At 48.8% G+C, this 25,979-nt stretch overlaps 1 protein-coding gene across 2 annotated transcripts in view; it reads right to left on the bottom strand.

Annotated features, from left to right (window-relative positions):
• Positions 1–25,979, bottom strand: part of PSAP (prosaposin) — a 314,987-nt gene that overhangs the window by 51,909 nt on the left and 237,099 nt on the right. For both annotated transcript variants that reach the window (XM_069610721.1, XM_069610722.1), the window contains exon 10: positions 22,353–22,539. In XM_069610721.1, the coding sequence (XP_069466822.1) occupies positions 22,353–22,539 (187 nt within the window). The remainder of the gene's footprint in view (positions 1–22,352; positions 22,540–25,979) is intronic.

The following is a 25,979-nucleotide window of genomic DNA, read 5'->3' as shown; positions in this document are numbered from 1 at the left end:
CGCTTGAGTCCATACACCTGCTCTCATTGCCACAGCCTTCCTTAGTTAGCCGCCATCTTGGATACTTGTATCAATGCGGCCGAATGTTTAAGTCAGTTTCACTTCAGCTATTCATACAAATAGCTTGGTTTCTGTAGACATGACAGTGCTTTTCCTACGCTTGTGCATCCATTCTTAAAGCAGATTGATTTTTGATGCGTGTTCGTTCGGATCAAAGTCGGATCACTGGAGCAGCTCTCGTAGGCACGTCCTAATCCGTGGCAAGTTAGCCACGCCCCCGGCTCGCAGAGTTAAACACCAGAAGGACCTTTCCACAAAGGAACTGCAAAAAAAAAACTGACCAGAGTGTTTTTACAGAGGGGTCTTGGGTGTCATTGAAAAACTTGGCGGCCCCGATATTTAGCTACTGGTGTTCGCGGTCGGGAAAAATCATTAGTTATAAAACCACTGCCACCAACCATTTCAATATGAAAGGGTAGATTTTGACAGCTACACGAGTGTTTAGACCTAGGGGATACTAAGCAACCCCTCCAGCACCCTAAGAATTTTTTTAAAAAAAGATTAAATTGACTTTACCTTTACATTCTCTGGGGAACAGTAGTTCATCCCAGCTAAGGGATTTAAACCTTGGGCAGTCCAAGGGACACCCCTGTGCTACTGCACTGAAGGTGCAGTGTGACAAAAAGATGCCTTACAGGGGTACCTAAAACTTCAAAACCAAAGAACACAAGAGAAAAACACATTGAAAATGAAAAGTTCAAAGTCCCAAAATATAGCAAAAGAGCTGGAGGGCTCCAAGGTAGAGGGAATTTAGCAGGTGGGTGAGAATTGAAATTGGTGCCCTGGGTGATATTGGAGCGCATGCCCCACCATCTGATAGCTTGTGGGAACTCGAGTGCAGTCTTGGCTTGGAAGCTTACGGGCACCTCGACCCAACAGGCGTCCAACTCCTGCAGAGGCTGCATCCGTAAGCTGCAAAGCCGAATCAGGTAAATACACAACATCATGCTGATCATCGACTTGATGGTCCTCACTATGGCAATCTTTAGTGCAAACAGTCTTTGCACCTTGCCCAAGATGGCAGATATCCTTTCTTCCAACCGTGGTGCCAAGCAGGACAGTGTTGGGCTTCCTGTGATAGAGTTAAGCAGGACTTTGCATAGTTCACAGGGATCCCCAGTTCCATCAGAAAACAGACGGTCTGCTCTGTTTGACCACAGAGTCGCTTGGCTTGGCCTGGAGAAGCAAGTCGTCCAAGTAGGTGTAAACATGGATCCCCTGCAGTTGCAGATTGGCCGTCCCTGGTGCCAAGCACTTTAAGACGTTGGGTGCCGACTTCAGCCCGAATGGAAGGGCCTTGAACGGAAAATGCTTCCCCCTGAATGCAAAGTGCAGAAACTTACACAAAGGACACGGCATGGGGACGTGGAAGTACGCATCCTCCAGATCCAACTACAACAGAAAGTCCTCCTCCAGCTGGCCAAGCAAGTGCTGCAGCGTGACCATCCTGAACTTCTGGTACTTTATGTACATTGAGCCATCGTAGGTCGAGAATGGGCCTCCGGTCTCCTTTCTTACAAGTACCTAGAGTATATTCCAGAGCCCTGCAGTCGCCGTGGAGCCAGCGCCATCGCCCCTTTCTGTAACATGGGCTTAACCAGCAGCAGCAGCAGCTGAGGGACGTGGATATCCTGCCGCACCACCGCACAAACACTTCCGTTTGGAATTCTAAGGTGTCTGGCACAGTTAGGCAAGATTGTATGCAGTACACTTTGGGTGCACTACAATAACCCTGACCTCCTGGCAATAGGGATCCAACCTTTGGTATACATCTGAACTACACAGGTTGGTAGGGTGGCTGAGCAGTTAGGCTCATCTCAAGAGGGGTCAATGTGAGCAGTAATGTTGCGATACAGTTTCACAGTACAGTTACTCAAATAAACACAGTCAGTTGTACAAGTCTTCTTCAGACGGGAGCAATATATAACACTTCTAATACACTTCAAAACCCATTGGGATGGCACACAGGCACTTCCTACACTGTCAGGTGACAAATAGCTAGGACACTATGCACATTGATTCATCACTGGTACATTTGGAGCAATACTGAGTTTGGTGCAGAAGAGAATACAGGAATAAAACCAAGGTTAATAAAGAATTCATAAACAGGTAAGTACTTTTAAAACCTTCCAAAGCAAAGTAAATTAACCCTTTCCTGGGGAAAAAGATAAAGCACAGTCAAAGGAAGAGAGGAGTCTCAGGGAGCCAGGACAACCAAGGTTAAATGCACAATGCCAAGGAGAGCTGTAGATCTTGGTAGGTAAAAAGTCCTTCAATGTTTTTAGAAATGTTTGTAGAAAATCAAACACTGGCAGGCCACAAGCTGGGAGGCTTTTGAGGGGCAAAGCTTTAGCAACTCTGCAAGGTAACCAAGACAGGTCTCAAATGAGAGCAAGTAAGGCTACAGAACAAGAAGTTCTTAGACTTTAGAGTACATCTGGTTAGAAGAAATGGTTCCAGCTGGCTTCGGTTCCTGTACAGCTCTGCAGATCCTGATCCTGAGCCTCAGTCGTAAGAGGGAGAACATCTGGGGACTCCTGCTCTGCAATGGGAAGATCTGCGGCATCAATTGGCAAACTTCAATTCAGTGGTTGTGTTTCAGCTCCTCGCATCTAGCAGCAAATAGCAACACTGCGTTCTCAGATACCACTCTGGACTTTCCTCGCATCTGGGGTCCAGCACTGAGGTGGCTCAGGCTTGGTCACTACTGCTTCAGGAAGTTTGGAGGATCTTCCCGGCACTCTGGTCCGACATAAAAGCAATGCACACAATATGGTGTTCCTCTCCCTGGCACTTTGAATTCAGCAGCAGTGGAAGTACAGCTAGCTCCGAGAGGATGTCCAGACAGGTTTATGGTCCCACCAACTCAAAAGGGACAAGTCATCATTGCAGGGCTTCTCTAGTTGAAGTGAATTCAGAGTATCAGCACAGCAGCAGGGCTTCACCAGGCAAACCAACAATCCAGGAGTTGCAGCAGGTGTCTCTTCCAAGTTCTTCAGCTTCCTTTGCCAGTGGTCGACTGCCTTCCAAGCCAAAAAACCTTGCCTTATGCCTGTTTCTCCCATTCATTCCAGCCTACCTGTCAATCAGAGCAGGGTGGCTGTCCTTGCCAGACTGTTAGAACTGATATAATATTGTTTCGTCCTCATCGTATGTTGGCCTATGCCCAGTCGCTTTGCGAGGAAACCCCTATTACAAGGTCATGACCCCAAGTAAATCGAGCCTCCATTTTAGGTTAGAACCGCCATTTTAGTTTTTTGTGGAAAGCTCCCTGTAGTCTAAAATGGCCGTCTCGTGTGCTCTTGTTCTTGCCTTAACCTCTTCAACCTCTGTAGGAGGGTTAATGTCCAACCTGCCTCCAGGCTACATGTTAGGGTCATGTAGACCTTGTCCTTTTTTGACCTCGGGATCAGGGAATTACTTGAATTAGCAAATGTTAAACTACGAGTATACAAGAACAGTAATGCTATCCAAATACGATATGCGAAACATTTGTTTGATCTGTATTAAAATATGTAAAGAGTGTAACATTAAATTAAATAATAAAGTGTTAGTAAATGTATTCAAAAGTAAACCGCATGCACGAGATGTAAATTAGGAAAGTGAACCTGGCGCGACCCTAGCCCAATGTATTATCAACTTGTAAGAGGCTGGACATTATAACAAACTGTATAAATATGCCGATGTCCAGCTAGCAAATTCTGCTCACATTGAACCCTGCTGGTGGTCTGTGATGTATATAGCTATTTGTGTACTTTGTTGACTACTGTTCAGTTTTGCAATAAAGATTCTGGGAATCTTTACAAGCCTGTGTTTGTGTATTTTCCTTTGCTTGGTGTAACAGCCATAATATTGTATTTTTTCTGATTCCACAAGACAGCCAATCACCTTTGGGTGCAATCCTGTAACCAAGGGGATTAAGCACAGCGAGTGTCAGACACCTCACTCACTTCCTGCCCCTACCAGACATACTTGAGCCAGAGGCAAGTTTCACTCACGAATCCTGCCAAACACAAAACGAACAAACAAAGGCCAAACCTCGCTTGGCACGCAGAGTAAATCTCAAGGACCTTTCCAACAAGAAATGCGTAAAGACGACCGGGGACATTGACAATAAGAGCACCCATGGGTGCTTTACCAAGGTTGCTATTGCTGACTGCAGTAAACACTGCCACCAGCCATTAATTGAGAAAGGGTAACAAAAATGTTACATGAGAAACTACACAAAGGGGATACTAAGTAACCCCTTCAGCATCCTATGGTAAGTGTGTTGGGTCTAAAAAGTAAAGTCAATTTCACTTCACTACTCTTGGAAACAATCGTTTATCCAAAAGAAGGTATTTAAGCCTTTGGGAAATGTAAGACTTCCCTGTGCCACTGCACTGAAGGTGTTGTGCGTCACATGTGATGTCTATGGAGTTCGTCAGACTCCAAAGTTACAAGCAACAGAATGAAACATTAAAAAAATGAGATAAGTCCTAAAGTCCAGCAAAAGCACTGGGGATCTCTAAGGTAGAAAGGAATTCGCAAATTCTCCCTAACAAGCACCCATCTGTCAGTGGAGATGGTCTCCCACATGCCAATGAAGTTTGCCTGCCAGCCTCCCGCTGGAGTGTATGGGTGGGGGCCAGGCAGCCTGGCTGGTTCACTCCTGCTTTGAGCTCGACAGGCCACCTTGCGGTCCCCAGCGGCATCCACCCCCCAGAGGCCTTCCCCATTGGCTTCCTGGGTCGAAGAACAGGAGGGCCGATGGTACAAAGACAAGCCCCTCCCCCCCAAACCCTTTGAAGAGCAGATCGACTTCCCTCCTGAGGAAAGAAAGGACTGTCGTTGCTGTAGGGTGCCCAGGGCACATGCCGTCAGTGTCCGCCTTGATGGCCTGGAGAGATTCATACACAGCCTTCCCAACAGGTTGTCCCTGTCAAAGGGCATGTCCAAAACACTTGTCTGGACCTCCTGTATAAAGTCTGTGGCCTTTAGCCCGACAACAGCAAAGAAACTCAGGTTCCCATCTGGCAGAAACCTGTGTCCGTGATGTCCAGGGCCACTGTGATAGTGTGGTCCAACGCCATCTTGCCTTCATGAAGGATCCCAAAAGCCTCAAACTGCTTGTCATTGGGGAGGAAGTCCAGTAGCAGGGCCAGCTTAAACCAAAGCTCCTGGTCGTATCTGGCCACGATGGTGAGGGCGTTGGCTGCCATAACAGTCGTCGCGGAGTAGCCCACATTCCTACCCATCGAATCCAACTTCTTCCCCCCTTTGTCTGGGGGATGGAAGAAGCAGAGCCCGACTTCTTCCTAGCGGCTGCCAAGACCACCGATCCAGCGACAGTTGAGACTGTAAGCACTTGGGTGCAGAGTCAGGCACTCTAATTCTGTAGCCTCAGCAAAGGGGGACCGTTTGGAGAACGGTTCTTCAGGAGAGCGAGCCCCTCGTCCTAAACATCGTAAAGGAGCGGTACTGAAGGAAGGTCTTCCTCTTCTCCTCCCAGTGTTGATACAAGGCTTGCTTCTTTTCCTCTGGCGTGAGCTGAACAGCTCTAATGCGCTGGCAATCGCATGGAAAGAACTCCCCTTACTTATCTGAAAGTATCACCCTCAACATGTCCACCAAACCCTCAAGATTCCCATCTGAGCAACCAGATCCATGTACCCACCTTCAAAAGAAAGCAGGTGGGTCCAGCTTTCAAAACTTTGAACATAAAAATTGGAACGCTCTACCCACTGCACTAAGAAATTAAAAATCCTACAACTAACCGCCTCTTCACCATCCTCTACATATTGACTTTTGTAACGAAAGGATTGTACTTACCTGCTGTAATGTATTCCTGTAACAAGTGAGCCTACTGTATGCCAACGTACTTTCCTGCCTTACCTTCCTGCTGTAATATTTTCTTGTACTATAAGTGTAAGTGAACATACATAACAGCGCCCCGTAGCCCCCGGGCCAATGTGCACTATACAAATTGAAATAAATCTGGCAGAGGCGCACCGAGTGGAGGCAACAGGAGGTCCCCCATCCTGCCGTCATCCGTGCCTGTTGTCGCCATGTCCGACTCAGTCTCCCTCAGGGGTAAGGGGGGCTGGTGGCAGCAAAGGTGGTGATGGGTGGCATGGAGGTGTAAGGTGCCTCCTCCATCTCAGACGCCAGCTTGTGTAGGGTTGAGGATGTCCAGTGAGACGTCTAGGCGGAATCAGGTCTAGGGACGCTGGGATCTGGGACCTTGTTGTCCTGGGGACTTTGTCATCCATCAATGGTAATCCCGTCATCGCCCCCGGTCGTGGAGTGAGTATCTGGAGTTTCCTAGTCATAGCCATCCTGGATGGTGTGGATGGAACAATCTCGTCCATCAGCCGAAGAAATGTCTACTTCGGGACCCGAGGGGGTCGGTCTTGGGCTGAGGTCCGGCATCCTCTTCTCTGGAGTTTTCAGCAGGCATGGCCATAGCCTCCCTCCTGGGAGGAAGAGATCCTGGCTGCCGCCGCGGCACCCCATGGGTACACCCCTCGAAAGCAACGCCACCACCTCGAGGGAGGGTGGCGGTTTTGCATGGTGCATCTGGGCTTTCACGGAAAGGCTGGTCGCCTTGTCCAGTTTGGCCTTTGCCTTCCTGACCATGACAGACACCTTGTCCTGCTTGGCCTCCTTCGGGGCCTTGTCAGACCCCCTTGCCTACCTTAGCCTTCAGTCGTGGGTGGGTCAGACACTGCACCCTGCTTGGCCTTCTCTGGATTCTCTCCACTTCCCCGGGGTATTTTACTTCCCCTTAGATAACGATCCAGAGTGGTGACTGGAGGCCGATGCCGACGATTGCGACATGACCGTTTGTGGGACCCGCAGCAGTGGCGTCCCAGACTGACGGACTTGTGGTGCTGGGCCTTATTTTGGGCCCCCATGGGTGGGGCACCCTCAAAGGACTTCGAAGCCCATTCAGGTTTGCCAGATCTGGCATGCCCCTGGGTGGCAACCAGGGTAGAGGTCTTGTACTGCAACCACGATTCCAAACGTTGGTGTTGATCCTTCAACATGGGCTTAGAGAAGCCACAGCAAAACGCACAATCTTCCTTGTGAGTCTGGTGCAAGCAATACAGGCACTGGTTGTTAAACAGAGTTTGTATGCAGTACCCTTTGGGACCACTACACAACTAAGACTACAGGTGTAAGCAAGCCAACCTTTGGTATAAGTCTGTACTACAGTTTTTGTTAGCTGAGCAGCCAGGCTCAAGTCAAGAGGGGAATGTGAGCAGTAATGTCAGGTCTACAATCACAGGTGTTCAAAGAAACTTACACTCAAGGTTTCTCGGTTAAACAATGTATCCAACCATCAGTTATAAAACATTCACTAGGAGACAGTTAAATATCACACAAAAATACTTCAGGCTACTTTGAAGCAGGAGCAAAATGGCATTCAGAATACTGGAGGAATAGGTTCAGAACAGAAGGATTACAATTATTCTTAGACAGTGCAGATAGAGTCAATTCAATAGGCTGGGCCAAAGTCAATGGGGTAAAGTCTTGGATAGGATAATAGTTCTGGTAAGTAAACTGTAAAGTCTCTGTAGAAGTTCAGAAGTAGTTTGTCAAAAGAATTATAAGTTGGTAACAAGCTGATTAGGCCTGCTAGTTACGAACGTTTCAAGCACTTTCACCGCGAGAGGCAGGTACTCAGTCTCATTTCACAGTACCTTACAAATGAAGAAAAAGATGCAGCTGAAGACTTCTGTTCCTGGCAGTTAGTGCAGATCTTGCTGTTCCTGGGCCTCAGTCATGGGGACAAGAGGGAGAACGTCAGGGGACTCCTGCACTGGGACTGTTAAAAAAGCTGGCACTTGGCAAATCTTCAATCCCGGTAGCTGTAGTAAAGCACACAAACTGGTGTCCCTCTCCCTGGTTATACGGTTTCCTGCAGCACTCTGAGATAAGGTTTCCAGGTGGCTTACTGGCGAGTTGATTGGTGCCACTAAAAAGATGTTGTCCTTGAAGGGGCTTCCATGTTTAGGTGAACTTGGCGATTCAGACCTGCAGCAGGGCTTCACCGGGAAAACCAACGATCCAGGAGTTGCAGCAGCCATCCTCTTCAAGCTAGTCTTCGTTCTTTCGTTCCAGTGGCCGACTGCCTTCCAAGCCAAGAGACTCCTTTTATTCTTCAGTTCTCTCCCATTCATTCCAGCCTAGCTTTCACTCACTCAGCAGGGTGGCTGTCGTTGGCAGACAGCCAGCCAATCATAACAGAGTGCATTTGGGTCAACGAGGAGACTAAGCACAGGGAGTTTCGGGCACCTCCCTCACTTGCTGCCCACTCCAGACACTTGGGCGCCAGAGGCGGTCTTCAGTCCTGAAGCCCGCCAAAGGCGAATGAACAAAGGAACCAAACCTGGTTTGGTGCGCAGAGCAAACTGTAGAAGGTCCTTTCCACAAAGAAATGGCCAACAAATAAGACCGGGTCCTGTTTAAACAAAAGGGGCCATCTAGAAACACATGGCTCCCGCGACTGAACGCTACCAATGTTAGCAGTTGGGAAAAAATCATGGTAGTTTGTTGTAAAAACACTGCCACCAGCCATTCTGAGAGGAAAGGGTAGCATTTCACTGCTACATGAGTAGACACAGGGGATACTAAGTAACCGCTGCAGCACTAGTGTGTGCTGGTCTAGGAATTTAAAGAGACCAAGTAAAGTGAAATTGACTACTCTGGGAAACAGTAGTTTATTCCAGAGAAGGTACTTGAACCTTGAGAAAGCCTGGAAAGGTTTCCCTGTGCCACTGCACTGAGGGTGCTGTGTGACAAATTAAGATGCCTATCCAGTTGTCTTAAACGATTACCAAAGAAAACAAGAGTAAAGCACACATTGATTAAAAAAGTTCAAAGACCCAAACTTTAGCATAAGAGCTGGAGGGCTCCGAGGTGGGAGGAATTCCCTAACAGTCGTTCATGTAAACATTCTGCAAAACGGAGCTGAGCTTGGAGAGAAGCGCTGCCCTTCTCATCCGAGATCATGATGTGTTATTTATATAGCGCCTTAATCCAAAGCGCTTTACAGAGCACATTTACATACAATAGCACCCAACTGAAATTGGTACTCATTTATCGACCTCGGAAGGATGAAAGGCTCAGTTGGCCTTGCCGGGATTTTAACCTGCGAATCACACCCAGATCACAGCAGCGAGTGCTCAACCCGCTGAGCTATCTTACCAGCCATGATCCACACAGTGTAGTTCTGAAGAATCTTTTGAAGCCTCCAAGAAGAGCACTCAACAAAAACAGCCCTTGAGGGGCACTGAAAAACTGGTCCCGGTTAGATGGTTGATCGATGGAGCACATGGGCTCCATTGACAGAATGGAGTTTAACTTAAAAAAAAAAAAAAGAAAAGCAGAAAATGAAGCAAAAAGCTGGAAGGGCAACGCATGATGACTCCAACACTTGAACATGTGGTAAAATCTGAAGATGGCTGCCAGAGAAGAGGCTTAGGTAGAGTGCAGTATGACCCAGAGCTCAGTGATTGGTTTATGAGACCGTTTGGAATCGGAACTGAAACTGTTCTGTTTTACTGTAATTCCTAGTCTGACGGGGAATATTCATGAGCATGTGAATCCATGCCAGAGCCTATGCTGAGAACCTGAGTAACCTGCAAATTCTCAACAGCCTACCATCACCAAACCAATGGATTGGTGGAAAGGTTTAACAGAACTATGACAAGCATGATAGGTGCCTTCGAAGAACTGCACATAAGTCAGACCTTCTACTTGCATGCCTTCTCTTTGCTTATAGATAAGTCCCTGAAGCAGGGGTTTGGTTCAGCCCCTTTGAACTGCTCTAAGGTAATCTGGTTAGTGGTCAATTGGCACTGATCAAGGAAGGGTTGGAGGGTGCTCCTTCCCTCAAGCCAGTGACTCACTGGCTATGTGCTAGGTCTCTGGAGGAGAATGGCACTGAAGCTTCTGATAACCTAAAAGCAGGTCAGTCTCTGGTCAAGCATTGGCATGACCAGAAGGCCAACATGGAGTGGACTCCAGACCAGCTAGTTATGGTACCTACAAGGCAGATGGCCTTAGAGGACAAACGGATTGGACCCTTCAATGTTGGGAGGTCAGTTAGTGGACTTGGCCAATCCCAAGGGTCCAGCACACTAACCGTCTGAAGGCTTAGTTGTCCAGACCAGAACTCCTCTTGATCAGAAGCTAGGAGAGTGAGCCTCTCCCTGATCTCCTCAGGGGACAACCCTCATAAGAATTGAAGGAGTAAAGCTCTGATCTGACTCTGCAACAGGAGGAGTGCAAGGTTCTGTTAAATCAGTTGGCCTCCCTGTTCTCACCAACACCAGGGTTGACCCCCCTGGGGGCCAGCATGATATACTCACTGGTGATAGTCTCCCTGCCAAACGCAGGGGCTACACAATGTCAGACCATGTAAGAGCCCCATAAAGGAAGCGGTCAAGAAGAGGCTTGGTCTTGGGGTTATAGAGCCATCTACAAGTCCATGGGCTAGTCCAGCTGTACTAGTGCCAAGAGCAGGAATCAATGAATTGATATTCTACATGACTAAAGAGCTCTTAATGCAGTCACCAAGACTGATGCCCATCCTTTACCCAGGACAGATGAGCTGGTGGACAATCTTGTTTCAGCCAAGTTCCTCATTACGTTTGAGCTGACCTCAGGCGATTGGCAAATAGCGGAGACCATGCTAAGGAGAAAACTGCATTTTCCACCCCAGGAGGTCTCTACCAGTTTAAGGTTATGCCTTTAGGACTCCAAAAAAGGCACCCGCTACATACCAGAGGATGGTGAATCAAGTTCTGATTGGAATGAGGACTTCTGCATGGCATACTTGAATGACATTGCAGTGTTTATACCACCTTGGCAAGAACATCTTCACCACCGTGGATAATGTTAGCAGGCTCTTGAACAGGCCCATCCGACCATAAAGGCTAGTAAATGTCAAATGGGTCAGAGCAAAGTGGTCTACCTTGAAATGAGGCCATTGCCTAGCAAAGTACAAGCTGTACAAGACTGGGCCACACCTACTAAAACCTAAGTTAGAGCCTTACTAGGTCTCACTGGGTACTACAGGAACTTCATAGAGAATGATGGTACCATAGCTTCTCACTTGAATGTGATCTCACCCAAATTCCCAAGAAGGTCAGGTGGAATGAGTAGTGCATAAGGCTTTTTAACGGACTAAAGAATGCCCTTTGTCAAGCTCCAGTCTTGAGAGCTCCCAACTGCAACCAATCCTTTATTGTACAGACAGATGCTTCTAATATTCCAATACAGGGATAGGTGCGGTTGAGTGAACTGGATGAGAAAGGCAGGTAACACCCCATCTGCTTCATCAGTAGGCAACTAAGTACTGGGAGACAAGGTTGGCAACTACTGAACGTGACTGTTTTGCCATTTAAAAAGCGCAAGACCATACTTTTAGTGTTCTACTTGTTATTCGGACATACCGCCAACCCTTGAGATGGTTAATGCAGATGAAGGGCGAAGAATCCTAAATTGTTAAGGTGGTCAATCAGCCTAGATCACCATAGAACACAGGTCAGGATACACTCAAAATGCTTGTGTCTCCGTAAAGTAGGACTGAATGTATTAGGAGATTCATCCAGGAGTGGATTAAATCCTCATGTCCCTTAGTCGGGGGAGGGAGGGTCAGGGGGGGGGGGGGGGGACAAGTGTTAGGGAGAATTCTCATTTTTGTGCTCAATTCACTTCAACCTTAGAGGCCTCTCCCTTAACTTTTGCTAGATTTTAGGACTAATTTTATACTGAGTGAGACCTTTTTCACTCATGTATTTTTGATCTGATTCGGCCTCTTGTTTTTGGAGTCGGCAAACTGGTCAATGCTGGATTGCATCGATTCATGGTGAGTCACCCTTTCATGCTGGCCCCGAACCATGGTGTTCCCATCTTCATCTTGAATCCAGGCTTGCAACATTGTGTTACTGACTTCTGCAATTGTATTTGATCTCCCCTCTTGCTTCTCCAAAGTCTGACTGCTTACTCTGTTCTCTCCAATCTCCATTTCCTTTCTCGCCACCTCCTCCCATTCTTCTATGCACTTACTAGATCAGAATGATCCCTGGACCTAGTATGATAGCAAACTCGCCCGTCTCCTCCCACCTCTCCTTACTTGTCCGTACCTGTACCCCCCCCCAGCCCACCCAAATAGCCCTCCGCCCCCCCCCCACCAGCCCACCCAAATAGCCCTCCGCCCCCCCCCCCCCACCAGCACCATCTTAAATGTCGTCACGCCTAGTTAGGATAGTCGCTTGTTTTGTTCCTCCCCTCACTTTCCGCACCCCTCTCCCCCCTTTTGTTTTCTCCGGCTCTACAAGAAATGTCATCAGGCCTAGTACAGTAGTCGCCTGTCCGTTTCCATTTCCTTCCCACTCACCCCTTCCATTCCTCATCTATGTCTTAGCACTTGCACCATCTGAAATGTCCTCAGGCAGAGTTATAGTAATTTCACATCATTACTGTTCATGGTCTGCAAGAATGTCATTGCATTTTCCCTCCTTTCCTCGAAGCACTTTGAAACAGTTTATATAGCGCCTATACACAATCGTAGGCATCTACTTTTTGGATGTGACAGAACCCTCAGTGCCTCAGATTTCTTTTAAGGTTTAACTTTCTTGTGAGAACTACTGTTCCCAAGAACAGCAACGTGAAATTCACTTTAATTACCTACTCTGTAGATCCAGCACACCCTATCTTATGTGGAGTGCTGGGGGTTACTTAGTAGCCCCTTTGTCTACTTTTGCATGTAACATTTATTTTACCAACTACTTTAATGGCTGGTGGCAGTGGTTTATTTTTCCTACTATTTTACTTTTCTACTGCAGGCTGAATCCTCAGCTGCAGTATAGCACCCATGGATGACCCTGGTTTCAAAAATGGCCTGGTCTTTTTTTCCCCATCTCTTGTTAGTGAGGTATTCTTGGGTTTTACTCTGTGCGCCAAACCAGGTTTGACTCTTGTTAGTTTTGCCTTTGGCGGGCCTCAGTACTGAAACCTGCCCCTGGCTCCAGTGTGTCTGGCAGGTCAGGAAGTGAGGAGGTGCCCGAAACTGTCCAGTCTCCTTGGTAACCTGAACGCACCTGTCCCAATTGGTAGGGTGGCTATCCTTGCGGGACAGCCACCCTGCTGGGAGAGTGACAGGCTGTGCAAACCTGCATAAAAAGGCAAGGCTTCTTGAACTGAAGGCAGTCCATGAAATGGACAAAGTAATCGTGAAGAGAAGCTTGCTGCATATTCCTGGACCGTTGAATTGCCCAGTGAAGCAATGTTGCTGTGCTGAACCTGCTTTTCCAAAATCGAATAGAGAAGCTCTGGAAAGGACTTTGCATTAGTGTGACAAACTAACCCCAAGACTAACTTTGCTGAAGACCTTCTCAAACTGACTGTACTTTGCTGCGGCTGGAACCGAGTGCCAGGGCTCTATACATCTGTAGTCCAGTGCATCATATTTAAACTGAACCGAAGCTCCAGGAGGATCCTCCAGAAGACCCAAACTAGAATCACCTAACCAGTGTGCTGGACTCTAGTGAAGGAAGCTCACCAAGTGTTCAAGATCTGCAGTGGTGGCATTGACCGGTAGCTGAAATCGCAAAGTGCCGCTGAACTAAAAAGAGCCTGTAGCTGCCGTTGACCTGCAAAGTGCACTGCAGGAGTCCTCCAGACATCCTCCCCATCGTCCCCATTACCAAGAATACAGGACTGGTGTAGTCTCCCACAGGGTTACTGCATACAATCTTGCAGAATGCACAGCCTGGGCTGTCCTGGAAGTACAGCGAGCCAATCAGGACTGGTTGCATTCATGCATTCCTAGAGAAAGGACAGGGGAGTTTCAGTGACCTCGGAAAAATGGCCAAAAAAAAAGACTACCAGGGCCATTTTTACAAAATGGTCACCCATGGGTGCTATATTGCAGCTGAGTATTCAGCCTGCGGTAGAAAAGCACAATGGTAGGACACTTAAACCACTGCCACCAGCCATTTAAAGTAGTGAGGGTAACAAATGTTACAAGTGAATGTAGGATAAGGGGCTACTAGGTAACTCCGTAGCACTTCAAATAAAATGGTGTGCTGGACCTAAAAAGAAAAAAGTTAAGTAAAGCCAATTTCACTTCATTATCCTTGGGAACAGTAGTTCTCACAAGAAAAGGTATTTAAACCTGAGCAATCCAACAGATTTGTGACACTGCACTGAAGGCACTGTCTGTCACATACAAAAAGTAGATGCCCATCTCAGACACCAAAACAGGGGAAGCAATCTAAGATTTAAAGACATCTTAAATAAAAAGGGGGAAGAGGTCTCACTTCAGGGTTAAAATTAAAAGCCCTAAAGTCCAGCAAAAGAGCTGAGGGTCTCTAATGTTGAAGGGAATTAGCAGCAAACTGAGATTTGTCCCCCAACAACCGGATGGTCCGTCACACGGTTGCCACTAGAAACAGTAATGCGACCTAGACAGTGACTATTCTCCCCTGAGGTTTATGGCAAAGGGAGGCCCGACCAAGCATGCAAGCTGTGTCCAAGGCCATGGTGTTAAAGCTTCTCATGTCTATGCCAAAGTCCCTTTACCTGTGAGACCCCGCCCCCGACAGCACTTTATACTGAACTTTTTGGTCTTAAGTGGGAATAATTTTTCCCCCTACTTTCAGTACTTAAATACTTGCAGCCTTGGAGAAAGTTTCCATCAAGTGTTCATGACATCTGTAATTTCCTTTTACAGCACCCTTTGTGTTGCTGGGTTGCCCCTTGGGCATTTACTTACCTTGCAGAACCTACTGTTCAATGGTTGAGGTTTCCATCCCCTTTACAATTCATCTATTGAGACAAGCACATCCCACTGCATATGGAGTGCTGGGGAGATGCCTAGTATCCCCTTTCTCACTGCAGCTGTAACTTTTCCGTTAGTGGCAAGATTGCCATTAGGGCTGGTGGCAGTGAACATACCCTACTTGTGCGTTTCACATGCAGGCTGTCATTACAGCTGCAGTAATGCACAGAAGAGTCACCATTTTGCTAGAATAGTGGCTTCTCCTTTTACAATTTAGTGCCTTTGCCCAGTCCATGTGCCGTGCTGGGGAGTCCTGATTTTTGGTCTTCAGCAGGAACCTTGTGTAGCCCGCTGATGCTCCAGCGTGTCTGAAGGCAGAAAGTGAGGGAGTTCACTCTCCTTCGTCCGCAGGCGTGCCTGATGGCCAAAGAAACAGTGAATCAAGTCCCCATTGGAGGGTTAGCTGTCCCAAGTCTATGCTACAAGTTCTTTGTACCTTCCAAAAGCAATGTATCCTACTAAAATTTGCATGGCAGCTCTGCCGCCTACTAGTACCTTGAGTGGTACAGGTCTACACCAAGAGTTTGGAGTGGGGGTCTGTATAGCCAAAGGGATAGTTCCAAAGTCCTACACAGATGGACTTTAGAAAAACTGTCCTAACACATAGGCCCCTCAGCCAGCCAAGCCACTAACCTGAATGTCTGCCCTCAAGTGTTTTGTTGGAGATAGTGTCACATCTGGAGCAGGCGGCCACATCGTGCTCCAGATATTGTCACTATATCCACTGCTTGAGCTGGTCTTGCGCAAAAATTTTTTAAGCAGCAGGTAGTGCCTGGTTTGAAAATGCTGAGCCTTTGGATCATCCATGGCAAGAGGAAATAAGAAGGCATGGTTTATTGGATTGAGGCGTGCTGAGTGGACTTCACGAAAGAGAAAGCTGGAGTTTAAACAAAGCCACAAATCGTCAGGATAGATAGTGTACAATAGATCCTGAAAATGGATGGTCGACAGAAGAACTGGTATAGGACTCATCACTTGAGCTGGCAAAAATCTAAAGTGAGAAGCAGAGGTATATGCAGCCCAGTGGCTGCAGGGCAAAAACCCCAATACTACAATAAAGTTATTGTAGTTTAACAATGCAAAAAAAAACTTAGACAATTCCCAGCGTGACGGGGAACAGTCCATCATTGGAACTTTCATGATGCACATGCTGTAGAAGTAAAGGCTCTAAAGTATCCGGAACACTCCTTTAGGGAGATGTGTGCATTTCTAAAATACAAGAAATCCACAAAGAGTCTCAGTTCTTTGTCTTATGGACTGATTGGTTTGCCCACAAAAATAAGCACAAAGTAAAGACGGCGGCTTCAACTTACTTCAAAAAGTCAAGAGCCAAAAGAAAGGTGTCCCTACAGAAAATCGGCAAAATAAAATTTAAAAAAAGTCTTCCAGATCACTACTCAGGGAGTGACTGATCAACCCTCAAAACAGTTAAAGAATATTAGTTATTGGAGGAAAATAAAGTGCACCCCATGCAAGCAACATTCAAAGCAAACCTTAAAGCTATGGAATGACATGCATTACTTACCGTAATAGCATTTCTGATGATTGCATCTGCTTAGATTCACATGCTGTGGTCCGAAATCCAGTGGTAACCGCGAAGTATTGCATCTTATCTTTCAGAAACCGAAAGGGGACGTCAGCATGTGCGCGTCTGTAACACTATCCCTATCGTGACGTGTGTAGTACCCAAAATCCCTCACGTGCCGAGGTCCCTCGGATTGTATTTTTTCTGCCATGAGGGAGCCCAAGGCTATAGGGAGTACATAAAGAGAAAGTAAGACGTCCATGTTCCTTCCACCCCGAGCGGGGAGGTAGGGAGGGCGCATGTGAATCTAAGCAGATACAATCATCAGAAATGCTATTACGTTAAGTAAAGCATGTCCTCGGATGCTAGTTAATCTGCTTAGAATCACATGCTGTGCATAAACTAGCAAGCAGTACCCAGAGTTGGGTTGTGAGAAGGAACAGTAGAGAAAAGATGTCTTCGTACTGCTTGTACCACCCGAGAAACAGGCCTAGAATGAGTGTCCAGGCAATAGTGTTTGGTAAAGGTGTGTACAGAACTCCAAGTTGCCGCTTTGCAAATCGACTCGAGAACATTTGCAATGAATGCTATGGATGCCCCAGTGCCTCGAGGAGCGTGCTCTAGGCTTCAAGGGCAGTTCTCTCTTCGCAAGAGAAACAGTGTGATGCATTTGACAATCCACCTTGAAATTGCCGATTTAGCGACAGGATCCCATTCTCTACCAGCTGCCACTGAAACGAAGAAATGTTTAGTCTTCCTTAGTGGTTTAGTTCTTTCCAGATAAAACATGACTGCCCTGCGCACGTCTAGTGTGTGAAGGCTTCTTTCGGCCATGTTAGTGGGGTTCTGGAAGAAATTGGGTAGTTCAATTGACTGGTTCACATGGAACTTTGAAATGAATTTAGGTGCAAACCTGGGATGTGCGCGCAGAACTACCATCTTTGTGGACTGTAACAAAGGGATCTAATACAGACAGGGCCAGTAGTTCGCCAACTCTTCTGATAGAAGGGATAGCCACTAGGAAGGCCGTTTTATAAGTCAGATCTTTCAGACTTGCTTGAGGTGAGATCCCATGAGCCTGGTCAAAGCCACATTCAGGTCGCACGAAGGGGCTGGGTGAGAGATGGGAGGATAAATCCTCTTGACCCCTTCCATAAAGGCTTTAATTACTAGTATTTTCCACCCTACCACCTTTTGTAGTGATGTGGTGTGGTGTAGGCTGACAGAGCAGCCAGATGAACCTTTAGGGAACTGAAGACTAACCCAGAGTCCAGCAGGTGGCTTAGATACAACACAATGGGAGGGTGAGAAATCGATGGGATTGACGCACTTGAAATTGCACCAGATGACAAAACGTTTCCATTTGCTGGCATAGCAATAACGTGTATTAGGCTTTCTCGCTTCCAGGAGTATGTCCATGCATCTGAGGGAGTTGCAGGTGTCCAAACTATGATCTCAGGAGCCAGGCTGCTAAGTTCAGAGTTAGTGGGCATGGGTGAAGGGTCTCTCCCCCCCACCCCCTGTCCCGAGACAACATTTTGTACAGGCAGGGCAGCTTGACTAGTGGGGAGAGGGACATTTCCATCAGGTGAGCGAACCAGGGTTTGCGGGCCACCAGTATAATGGTGACTGATTCCTGGTGCATCTTGTGCACTATTTTGTTGAGGTGAGTCTGGGGGGGGGAGGGGAGGGCAGAGCATAGACAAATTTCCCTGACCAGGTTATCCAGAGACCGTTCCCCTTGGATCGGTTCGGAGGGTACCTGGAGGCGTAGTCTTGGCATTGGGCGTTCTCCTGAGTAGCGAACAGGTCAATCTCTGGGAAACCCCACTCTGCGAAGCCGTTGGACACAATGTCTTTGTGCAGTCGCCATTCGTATTCTTCTGGCAGAGGAAAATCTCGGCTGAGTACATTTGCCAGAAGATTGAGTTCCCCTGGAACATGTTGGGACAACAAAAACATCTTGTGTTTGAGAGCCCATATACAATAATACATTGCTGTAGCGCTGTCTGTTAGGATCAGTCCTCTTTCCCTGCAGGTGCACCTGAAAGGCTTTGAATGCTTTCAACACCGCTAGTAGTTCCAGTAAGTTTATATGGTTGGACACTACTTGAGGGGACCACATTCTGTGCGCTGTCTGCTGAAGCAGGTGAGGGTCCCTCCCCCCCACCTCTTAAGAGTGGCTTCCACTGCAGGGGTGGTGAAGGTTTTCCCCTTCAAGAGGTTCTCTTGACCAACACTGCAGAGAGAACGAGGGCTGGTGAGACAACAGATCTTCCCATTGTCTGCTGGCCTGACACCACTGGCTGTTGAGCTACTCTTTCATGGGACGCATGCGCAGCCACGGTGGGGCACCAAGTATATACATGACGCCATCATCCCTACCAAATGCATCGCTTTGCGTACTGTCACCTCCCGACTGGCTACATATTGAGGAATCAGAGAGCATATTCTGAACCCTCTCGCTAGAGGTGAAGACAAGGCCATCTTCCGTCCGAATTAGCGCTCCCAGAAATTGTTTTACTTGGCTGGGGACTAAGCTGCATTTCTTCTCGTTGATTGAAAAACCCAGGCTGAAGAGGAGATCTGTTTTTTGCGTGTTCGAACAACAAGCGTTGAACGGGTCCCCCGTAATGAGCCAGTAGTCGAGGTAAGGGTAAACTGGGACCGATAGTCTGCAGTTGTGCTGCTGCCACTGCCAGGACTTTGGTAAACACCCTTGGCGCTGAGGTGATGGCGAAGGGGGGGGTACTTTGAACTGTTAGCGTTTGTCCTGGATCATGAACCTAGGTATTTTCTGTGCACTGGCAACATTGAAATATGAAAGTATACATCTTTCATATCCAATGTTGCCATGAAGTCCCCCTGTTTCAGCAATAGGATCACCTCCTGCAGTGTTACCATGCAAAACTTCTGGGGTTTTATAAATTTGTTCGCTGGGCGCAGATCCAGAACAGGACTCATGTGAGATCCTTTTTGGGTACAAGGAAGAACACTGAATACCCTCCTTTACCCGAATATGGACGGCTTCTATGGCGTCCTTTCCCAGCAGTGCTTCCACCTCTTGGATCAAGATCTCCAGATGGTCCAGTGAAAGGCGCCATGAGCGCGGCGGCCTGACCTGTGGATGTCGGGCGAATTCCATGCAATAACCGTGGTCAACCGTCTTTAAGACCCACTGGTCGGAAGTTATCCCCTCCCATGCCTTGAGGAAAGATGTTAATTGCCCCCCGACCGGGGAGACATGGGAGGGGACCTTGTGGTCATTTCTGACTAGAGGCTGTGGTTCCTGTGGGATTTGGGCCTCTACCTTTGCCACGTTTGACCCCTTGAGGGGTAGTAAGTAGGGCTTCCGGATGCTTGATTCGTGTTGAAGTTACCCGTGCCGTAGTTCTGGCCGGCACGGGCTTGTCCTCGAAAGGACCGCCGAGAATAGTTATCCCTCTGGGAGGAGGGTTTTTGTGTAATTTGGTGCAAAGACCTAATAGTCTTGTGCTCCTTCTTGACCGTCTCCAACGCTTCATCAACTGCTTTCCCGAAGAGGTTAGTCTCCTCAATGGGTTTACTCATGAGGGAGGCCCGAGTCTCAAGTCTGAAGCCCGATGTACGCAGCCATGCGTGTCTTTTCAGAAGAGTACCTTGTGCAAGAGACCTGCCTGCTGTTTCTGCAGTGTCCAGGGTGTTCACATTCTGGTTAACCAGTTTTCCCTCCGAAACAATGGCGAGAAGCTTTGTTCTGGCGGGTTCAGGAACCTCCTGGAGGCCTTCTTGAAGTTCCATTGGGCATCAGCATAGCTTGCTAATAACGCAGTATTATTAGCAATCCAAATGGTGTATGCAGCTGCTGATGTGACGTTTGCCCAGGGCATACAACCTTTTAGACTCCTTGTCCGGTGGTGATTCTCCCGTGGCAAGGGTTACCCCTGCCCTCTTTCAAAGGGTAGTCACTACCAGTGAGTCTGGGAATGGCGTGCCCTTTAATATACAGAGGGTCGGTAGGAGAAGGCTGAAATAATTTTACGACTCTCTGGTTCACTGCCCGTGTTTGAGCAGGTGCTGCATTTTTCAACAAGTAGTTGAAAGCCACTTGGTCATCCACAGGGGAGGCCTGGCGAGCAGGGGTGGACGGAGGAGAACCTAGGCACAAAATATCAGAATCCTGATCTTGTGTCCAAGGGTTTTCACCTTCCTGCTGGATTTCCTCCCAGTTGTCAGTTGTATCCCGTCGCTCCTCCTCGTAGTTTGAGAAAGGAAGCTTCCTCTTCTTATCCATATGGATAATGTCTTGTTAGAAAACAAGAGACTGATCTACTTGAATTTGTGGGTTAGGGTCTACCCGAGCCCTTTTTGGGGGCAGATGATCAGAAGAACTTATCTGCTCCAGCCGATCTATACAACCCTCGAATTTTTCTGTAGTCCATTTAGAGGACCCAAACGGGCCTACATGAGAAGTGACGTTGTCTGCGCTGTGGCGTCGATGGGAACTTCTAAGGGTGTCAGAGACTCGGGAATCCCATCCGCCGAAATCTTTTCCGTGGATTGATCCATAACCTTGCGGAACCGGAATAAGGCCCACCGCCACTGCAATTCTTCCAATGCTTCTTTGGATAGTCACTGAATCGTGAGACAAAAGCTCCAATGATTTGTCGGCAGTAGAAATACTGTCCACGCCACCAGGAGGCTTAGCGGTCAGGTTTCCGGGTAGAGGCCTAGCCGTAGTTTTCGGGCCTACCGAGGCCTTGGCAATAGTCAAAGCGTTGGGTTCCCGACTTGCGACACTTGTAGGTTTTGGAGTAGCGCCCTTGGTTAGTTTTGATTGCCTAGTCGCAATACGCTGCTGCGGATGCTGGCAAGGCTTTGGATCAGTGTAATCCGGGGGAACCGGCAAAGACTTCCGCGGCCCCGTTGGCGGTTTTGCTTCTTTCAACGAAGGCGTCAAAATTGGCGTAGGGGTTGTGTGCTTAGTGCGATGCGCTTGTATGCCCCTGTCGCCTGGTGTGGTCCCTGTAGCAAGACCAGAGTCGAAGCTGGAAGTGTCAGGGACGGGCATGGCGGATCTAGAAGTGTCCGCCTCAAGGTCTATAAAATCCGCATTGGACGTTTGGTCATCCGAAGTACCCTGTCACTTTTGGCTGGTGTGGCGGTGGGGGGCGGGGGCACCACGCATGACCTACTGTATGCAGCCAACTGCTTTACACGGCGCTCCTTAAGGGTCTTAGGCCAAAGGAGTTTGCACGACGCATACTGCTTCTCGTCATGCTCTAGGTGGAGACAGGCGTTACACGTCCTGTGTTCGTCCTTCCAAGGATCTCTGACCCTACACTTCGGGCAGAATCTAAAAAGGAGTCCTTTCAATAGCAAAAGGGAAGGATGATAGCAAAAGGGAAGGATGACCAGACCGAAAGGGGAAAGAGGAAGGACATACTAAACAAGATGGCCACCCCGACCCCACTCTACTGTATAGGTCAGCCAGAGGGCCCGACCACGTGGACAATCCGGCCGCTGGATCTTAAGCGCCAAAATCCACAGCCGTAGGCGATTCCCCCCGTAGTCTTCGTTGAAGATGTAGTTATTGGCGAAGTGACTTAACGGGGAAGACAGACAATTCGGTAAAGAGAAACAATGTCTCTAGTAAGAGCTCCGCTATAGGGCGGCCAGTTATCTGGGCGGAAAAAAAATAATCTGAGGGACCTCAGCACGCGAGGGATTTTGGGTACTACACATGTCATGATAAGGATAGTGTTACAGACACGCCCAACACGACATCCCCTTTCAGTCCCCAAAATACGAGATGCAATACTCCACGGGTACCACTGGATGTCGGACCATGATTCTAAGCAGATTGACAAGCATCAGAAAAGTGGATTCCAGTGGACAACTTTGACAATGAAAATCAGAAAAGGCTCTAAACCTGAAGACTACCATACATACCATTTTGGAGCTGCTGTGGTCGGTTGCTGCATAGTCCGAGTGCGCAGCAAATTGTTTTTGGTTTCATTTCTGCCAACAATAAATCTAAAATAGCTGGGCCATAGCTGTGAACCATGTCCTTGCACTCCGCACTGTACTCCGTGGGAAGAAGGGAGCAAGCTTTATCCAAAATCTCTTCTATATGCTCCTGCAATAAAAGAAAATGTAGGAAAAATAAGTTATTGGTTACATCCTATACCATTTAAAATAATTAACATTGACACTAAAGCACTGAATAGACAAAGTAATCAGATGAAAAAATAGCAGTTAGTTCTTTGATGCATCTTACATATGTATTCCTCACCTGCCTTTTTCCATCCCGGTCATCAGGTGAGCGTTGCTTCCCCTGCACAGAGCCAACTTGGTCCTTTAATTTCACCCCAGCGCTCGTCCCCCCCCGAAACCCCACTTCTCCCCACTGTACCTTGTCCCCACCTCCCAACACTCCCACATCCCCCATCCCCTGCCCCCCTGCCCAGCAGTCCTTGCAGCGGAGGGCCACGAGGCAAAGGGCAGCTCCTACAGTGGCAGCTCCAAACTGTCTGCAGGGGAGGCCAGTGGCCAGCAGAGACCATCAAGGTAGGTGTGGCCTGGGTGGGGAGTAGATCACCCACTACTCTGGAAGCCCTGCCACTCTTCCTACCCTCAGAACAGAACAGCAGACTTCATACTAACCATCTTCAAAACTAGTGAGGATTGGGGAATTTATAACAGTTGCGTGAATATTACCCTCGCCACATTGAGCCAGAACTGCAAAGATTAGCCTGCGCCACATTGAGCCAGAACTGCAAAGATTAGCCTGCCCCACATTGAGCCAGAACTGCAAAGATTAGCCTGCGCCACATTGAGCCAGAACTGCAAAGATTAGCCTGCGCCACATTGAGCCAGAACTGCAAAGATTAGCCTGCGCCACACTAACCGTGACCATTAGCCTGTGCCACAGAGTTAAAACCGTGAATACTAGCCCCTGCCACATGGAGCTGTAACGGGATACTGGCCTGTCCCACAGTGGGATAGAGCTGTGATTGCTGGCCAATAGCGCTGCACTAAGAAACCCAAGCTAGTAAGTAGAAGATGAATGCACGAGTGACATACATGAAAACCTAGCAGTATTCCTGCAGAAGTACTGACTTCCTAGACGACTAGATTGACACAAGGGAATAATCATACATTTTGTTGTTGGGTTAGACATGCTGTTAAGGACTGAACTGTACCACATCGCACAAAGATACAGCAATGGGTATGGGCATAGGTCATAACTAGATAGATCCACAGGGACCAGTTTGCATCAGGTACAGACCAGGATGTAAGGGGTGGGCTGAGTAACAAAGAATTGCAGAGACTGACTAGTGCAACATATGGACAGAGGTGAGACAGCCCGGTGTCATGCTGAAACTAGATCACAGTAAGGAACACATTCATCTAAATATTGAAAGACAAAATGAGTGCATTTGATATGAAATGGCATTTATAACACCTATACACAAGTGTCAAGGCAATGCGAATAACCAACCCTACCAAAACCTCATCCCTCTTTATACACCTCTCAAACCCCAAACACAACCATACCTCTTAAAACAATGCAACCTCGGGGCATGGCTTGGAGCCATGGCGGTCAGTGCGGCTCTGTAAGAGCTCCCAGCTCGTTCCATGCTGCCAATTGTAATGCCCCGGTGAATCCAGAGTTTCAACGCTCACGAGAAGTGAGGCAAAGTGGCCTGCTTTCGTAGTCCTGGTCTTCCTACAACACTGGGAACTGTGAGGTCTAAACTGAAGCTGCAGGGAACTCGGCGGACGAGTGGTCAACAAAATGGTGGACTCCACCCCAGCCTGAATTCAGCCGGGGTGGCCCAAATGGAGTCATAGTGAAGCACAAGGCAGTTGCGGACCCTTGTGCCCCCCCCCCTTTCCTGAAGCGGACCATCATCTCTGCTAGCCTGCACGAGGGGGCCCCAGCGGGCAGTGCTCCGCGCCCACCCGCACACTACCTGCCCTTCCCGCCTTAACATCCAGACAGCAGCAGGCCCATCGGAGGCTCTGCACACGACAATCCTCCAAGCCGCTGAAAGCACCATCCTGCAATGTGGTAGCTGCGGTGTCAACCCTCCTGGGAAGCGAGGCGAAGCCCCTCGCATCGCCAACCCACTGACTCAGATTGTGCTGCTGTCCTACGCCAGGAACCTCAACGATCCTCCGCCCATGAGCAGGTACAGGAGCTCTTCCTCCCGCTCCTGCAGCAAAGGCTAAACACATGACCAGGTTGTGGGAGGCTTCATCCTGCTAAACGAGAAGCTGTGGTACCAGCAGTCGCTAACCCCCAGCAGAGCGAGCACCAGCTCCACAGCGGGGGGGGAGCGACCATCCACCTCTACTGAAGCAGCAACAGAGGCCTCCTCAGCATTGGGCTCTACAACTTGCCCAAACATCAGAACAGTGAGTCTCTGGGGCTCCGTGCCCATACAGTCAGGTGCCCCTCTGGAGAAGGTGAATGGCTACCCCAAGCCCAGAACCCGGCCATCAGACCCACAAGCTGGGCTAAACCAATCGTTGCTGCCAAGCATGTCCCAACTGGTGCGGCTCTCCCTCAGCAGCTCACCAGCCACCAAACGTGTGGCAACCCTCCCGAGAGAAAATACCACTGTGGGCTGAGCAGGCAATTATCCCGGCGGCCGAGCGACTGAAGCCTGTAATCTACACCCTGCAGCGGCACGGAGAAGAACGACGCAAGACCTCAACCCAGCCGGAGCACCGTTCCCAAGTGGCTCCTGCTCCGGGTTGAGCTCCCGGCCACACATCCAGTGTGCCCGGGATTCCCCCAAGCTGCCGCCAAATCAACGGACCAGCCGGGGTCCAATGTAAGGTAAGGCAGCACCTGCCGCACTCAAGCGCCCAGGATTAAGCAGCCCTCTGCATCTCCAGCGTACCAGGGCCCCCAGGTCCCGCTCGGTGACAGCCCTGAACTCTCAAAGGAACCATACAAGCACATGCACCTGGTGTCCAGGGCTACCATCCGCAACTAGCCCTGCAAGTGACATTCCCAACAGCCTGGCCAGGAACCTGGAGCGATGTAAGGGGGCCACATAACTACACCACAGTGGGGCTGTCGTGCACTACCAAGTCTGGCTGTTAGCTGCTGTAGATTTGCTTCTGGGCTCCGAAGGCTGAGGGTGCCCATGTCGCCTGAAGGGAGTACAATCCCCGCCCCTCTCCCCAGACTGACAATCCAGTCTACATCCTCAGGCACAGGGGCTGGGGTACTTGGCCTGGCAGAGGCAGCTCATCAAGCGGGGGAACTGCACTGCCAGACCGTAGGCCCACGCTGCACCATTACAGTAAAATTAACAGCCAGACAAAGAGTCCGACGTGAACACCACAATCAAGAGCCTGTGGACCAGCGGGCCCCAGAGTAGTGAGGGGAAACAGCTGGGTTCCTCCCCAAAGGACTGTCCATACCCCACACCTCTGCCCTCAGCAAATTCTGTACTATCAAAGCTAATCGAACGAAGATCCCTCTGAACTGCAGCAGCCCAACCGGCATGGTCTACAAGGTCTCTCGCCCCAATCCAGGGCCAAGTCCTACATCGAGCA

The sequence above is a fragment of the Ambystoma mexicanum genome, chromosome 8 (assembly GCF_040938575.1).
Source record: "Ambystoma mexicanum isolate Mex_15411 chromosome 8, UKY_AmexF1_1, whole genome shotgun sequence".
Lineage (NCBI taxonomy): Eukaryota > Metazoa > Chordata > Amphibia > Caudata > Ambystomatidae > Ambystoma > Ambystoma mexicanum.
Note: the sequence above shows the minus strand (reverse complement) of the source record. Positions and strands in the feature narration are given on the sequence as shown.